The 4,505-nt window shown below is 40.7% G+C and overlaps 1 protein-coding gene across 1 annotated transcript in view; it reads left to right on the forward strand.

The window, feature by feature from the left end:
* The window catches only part of LOC111325954 (NADH-ubiquinone oxidoreductase 75 kDa subunit, mitochondrial), a 12,298-nt gene extending 7,926 nt beyond the window's left edge, over positions 1 to 4,372 (forward strand). The window contains exons 14-22 of the mRNA XM_088741504.1: positions 344 to 420; positions 661 to 727; positions 1,048 to 1,110; positions 1,278 to 1,439; positions 1,922 to 2,014; positions 2,740 to 2,797; positions 3,035 to 3,210; positions 3,317 to 3,451; positions 3,779 to 4,372. Of these exons, the coding sequence (XP_088597630.1) occupies positions 344 to 420; positions 661 to 727; positions 1,048 to 1,110; positions 1,278 to 1,439; positions 1,922 to 2,014; positions 2,740 to 2,797; positions 3,035 to 3,210; positions 3,317 to 3,451; positions 3,779 to 3,916 (969 nt within the window). The 3' untranslated portion in view covers positions 3,917 to 4,372. The remainder of the gene's footprint in view (positions 1 to 343; positions 421 to 660; positions 728 to 1,047; positions 1,111 to 1,277; positions 1,440 to 1,921; positions 2,015 to 2,739; positions 2,798 to 3,034; positions 3,211 to 3,316; positions 3,452 to 3,778) is intronic.
* The last annotated feature ends 133 nt before the right edge of the window (positions 4,373 to 4,505 follow it).

Raw genomic sequence — 4,505 nt, forward strand, 5'->3', positions numbered from 1 at the left:
GAGATTGCATGGGTTTTGCTTTCCTTTGCATTGTGATTAGGGTAGAAATTTCAACCAATCAGATGCATGCATTTACTTTTAATTTTCCTCAGCTATCTTTAGAATTTTTCTTTGTTTTGTTTGGCTGTAGAGATTACTTTGGTTACAGTTTTTACGACACTCGCTCTCGTCAGGAGTAGCATCATCTGTTCTTATCACGAGAGTAGATGCGTAGAGTTTCACTTTTAACTGCGAAAAGAGTGTGATGTCTCACTTTGTACCCAAAGTGACTCAACTTTCCTTTAAATATTGAATCATTTTAATTATGACGTTCATTCGACTGTCCACACTGAACTTGTTTCAGGATGCAGACGTGTTGTTGATAGTTGGTGCTAACCCTCGATATGAAGCTCCTCTGGTGAATGCTCGTATCCGCAAAGGGTAAGGAAATCATTCATCTAATTCTTTGACGTTGACTCAGTTCTTTTCTTTTGTTACCAAAGCCCACTTTAACAACAGTCCGTCCGATTTTAAATCACTTTTTCAAACTCTGCACTTCATTCACTCGTTTCCATAAGCCTTTAGCGCTACTTGTAAACTTTCTCTGACTCCTGATTCAGGGTGAACTGTTTCAGGAACTTTAACTGATGTAGGTAATGTTCACCTAATTATGATTTCCAGATGGATGCACAATGACTTACAGATTGCATTGGTCGGCACCAAAGTGGACCTTACCTATACATACGAGGTACAACATCTCATTTTAAACTCTCTCGTAGTGCATTCGTAGCTCAGCCAGTTCTGATTTGGAGAGAACTTTTTGGCAAGCTAGGCGCTGTATTAGGTTGATATGCAATAAGGGTTATGTATACCACGAGAATCAGGAAAATTGTAAGCAGCTTTATCCCTTGCGAAGATAGAGTCAGCGAAATGACAAATTTTGCGCTTGATTTCGCGAAGATTTTTATAAACATTAGCCTAAAGCGCGGGACTCTTCACCTAGTAGAGGCTTACATGTAGTTTGTAATAATTTTTTGTTGTACATCGTGACCTCTATTTACCTTTCAGCATCTTGGTGACTCGGCTAGTACCCTGAACGAGATTGTATCTGGAAAGCACGCGTTTTCAAAGGTATTTCACTTAAGCTGTTGAATGTTACGAAATAAACAGCTGCATTAGGTAATCTGATGTGTCCCTGAAGAAATCCTTGGAGACACATGAGTATAAATGAAGACGTGAACACATAATCATTGAATGTTATTCGTTGATCAATTGAACACTTCAGGTTATATTTCTAGGTCTTGGCGAATGCTGAGCGTCCAATGATCCTGGTGGGCAACACTGTTCTCCAGGGACACGAAGGTGCAGCAACTCATCAGATAGTCGCTGATATGTCACAGAAGTTGAAAAGTTCTAAGAAAGTTGACAAGGAATGGAAAGTGCTCAATGTACTACACAGGGTATGTAACATATGACTTTACACCCTGTCCAAACTTATCTAAGTCAGATCTAATATTTCTATTTCTTTCGAATATAAACTTACAGCCGCTTCATTCTGTTGCGCTTAGAAAAAGGTTTGAACTGTCTGCATCTCTAAAGTGGACGTGCAAGCAGCCGGAGCTATTTCAATCTTTAATATTCTCTCGTTCAAAAGCTCTTGCTGACGCATAAGGAAGGGAATCCAATCAGTAGTAGCATTTTTATTTTAATAAAGGGGACAAGCAAACTACGGGTTGTCACTTTGATCTATGAAGTCCGCCCACGAGAACCATTCTCGCAAGCGGCCAGTTCCAGTCACTTACAACTTTTTCACTTCCCGAGGATGCCCGCTTTCAAGAGTTTCCATTGCAGGTGAAAATCTCAACTAATCGTTTCGTAGACGATTGAACACTACATATAGGTGGTAATATACAATAAAACAATGGCTGTTGTTATTTTGCAGGTGGCTAGCCAAGTTGCAGCTCTGGACATTGGATACAAACCTGGAGTCGACAAAATGACTGAGAAACCCAAACTGCTGTTCTTACTTGGCGCTGTGAGTTATTTTGCGCTCGTACACCATTTTCCAAAGCTGCCTTCTTAGCAAGTTTTGTACTGGGGGCCCTTCATAAGAAAGTGATCGGTCAGTTTTTCTCCGTTTCTGCGATCTTGCCTCCTTACCGCTCTCCTGTACAAAGATCTCGATTTTTGCGACCTATAGGTAACTGGTGGTAAAGGTTTACCTTGTGAATACCCAGTGTGATGACAGATCAAGATCTGATTGTTAATTCTCCCCTCTAGCTGCTAATCATTTCCTTTTAAATTAGTTACGAGAATTTGGAGGTAGATCATTATAACAATTTCTACCTGATAAGTTTGAGTACTCTCATTGCATGTTTGCTCGATAAGGTATGGATGATGTAAGAAGAAGTTACATGTTAATCACTTCTGGAGTTAAAGGGTTGACTATTGCGCCTTCTTTATTGTGGCAAGAAAGCTGAAGTATGTCAAATGTAACTGAGTTAAAGACTCCGCGACTCTTCGTCCGGGGCTAAAAACGGGGATGTTATCAGAGGTTTCAGTGGGCCACCCTGCTTATTGAACCAAGTTGCCTCGAACGTGGAAAGCAGATGGCCCAGAAAAAACAACATGAACAAATATTGTGACTATTACAAAGTGCGTTTGCTACATGCACGGAAGTATTTTCGAATTTTAATTTCCAAAAATCTTGAAGTGCTCCTTTCTTTAGTTTTGTAATACGTTCGTATTTCGTTTTCACAGGATGCTGGATTGGTGAAACGAGAGGATCTCCCTCATGACTGCTTCATTGTCTACCAAGGTGTGTGATGTGTGTGTGTGTGTGTGTGTGTGTGTGCGTGTGCGTGCGTGCGTGCGTGTGTGTGTGCGTACGCACGTGCGTGTGCGTGTGCGTATGAGTGTGCAGTTTAGAACACGTGGTCTGATGCTTATGACATTGACATTCGCCGTTTTGCCAAAAGCATCCGGAAAAAACAGTCATGGAACTACCATTATTCCCCAATTGTTCTCGTCTAACTACCTGTCTGCTGCGTTTTAGGTCACCATGGAGACCAGGGCGCACACATCGCTGACGCCATCCTACCCGGTGCAGCTTACACAGAGAAAACTGCCACTTACGTTAACACAGAGGGCAGGGCGCAGCAGACAAGAAGAGCTGTCACACCACCCGTGTACGCGAGAGATGACTGGAAGATCATCAGAGCGCTATCAGAGGTCAATTTGCAACAAATTATGGAACTTTCTTGATCTCATATTTCCTTTCGTATTAGCTAAATTTAAGATAGATGGGATAATGAAATTTTTTCGTTTTCCGGAACAGATCGCTGGAAATTCTCTGCCCTACGACAACTTAGAAGAAATCCGGCGAAGACTCTCCGAAGTCTCACCGAATTTGACTCGGTATGGTGATGTAGAGGAAGCGAACTTCTTCAATTTGGCTTTGGGTCTGATGCAGGTAGGATTGATTCTGATTTCAATTTTTAAATAGTTCGTCAAAAAAAAAAATAGTGAGGTCATTGTGTGACTGTATCTTTACGGTAACATTTGAATTTGGAGGTTTCATGTAAAAGCACCGGCTCACAAAATATCCCGCCTTTGAGAAACACACATGTGCGCATGCCCTTTCCAAAGGGATGCGCATGCAAAGGAATTTCCCACCGTTGACTACTTGTGTCGAGTCTTTTTTGATTGGTTTATATGAACAGTTCCGGTAGGAATAAGACGTTTGATTTCGTGAACAGTCTTTCAGTGTTAAACCGTCCTTTCTTATTTTCCTTTGTAGAGCTCCAAAGCGCAATCTTTGAAACAGCCCCTGCAGCCAAGCATTTTGGAACTAAAAGATTTCTACATGACCGACGCGATAAGTCGCGCTTCACAGACGATGGCTAAATGTGTGAACGCCGTGCAATCAATGAAATGAAAACCATCCTGAAACCGAAAAATCTCCTCTGATTTGTAAATATACAAAGGTCGCTTTTTGAAGCCAATTGAAAGCGCTAAAGGTGCACATTGTTGACGTGATTGACAGACCTCATAACTTATCTTTTCGAATGGTTTTCTTCGTGGCCTTTTGTCAGAGATGAATTCATCTGTAGGAATTCAGTCTCGCGATAACATCCTGAACGAGAGTTGAATTTGTTAACACTCATTTTCTTGAACAAAATCCCAAAATAGAATTGTCAGTGGGAAGTGATACGTCCAGGGAAAGTTTTTTACGCCCCCTTATTAAGAAATTTGGTAAATTTATTAAGAGGAAGAACCTATCGTTGAAAATTAATGAGTGGTTTTAACTTGTTAAAGTTATTTTTGCATAGTTTCATTCATTTACTTGAGTGAAGATGAAAACCTGTAATAAAACATTCGAGATGAATAGAAATTTTGTTTATTAAGGGTGCCTTTTGATCCAACTCTGAAGCTGCTTAGAGGAAAAAGTAGTCATACGAACTTTCTACATATGGACAAGTTATGTATCTCTTTTGGGAGACCCTCGCAGTCCGCTATTAAGATTA

The sequence above is a fragment of the Stylophora pistillata genome, chromosome 12 (assembly GCF_964205215.1).
Source record: "Stylophora pistillata chromosome 12, jaStyPist1.2, whole genome shotgun sequence".
Classification (NCBI taxonomy): Eukaryota; Metazoa; Cnidaria; class Anthozoa; order Scleractinia; family Pocilloporidae; genus Stylophora; species Stylophora pistillata.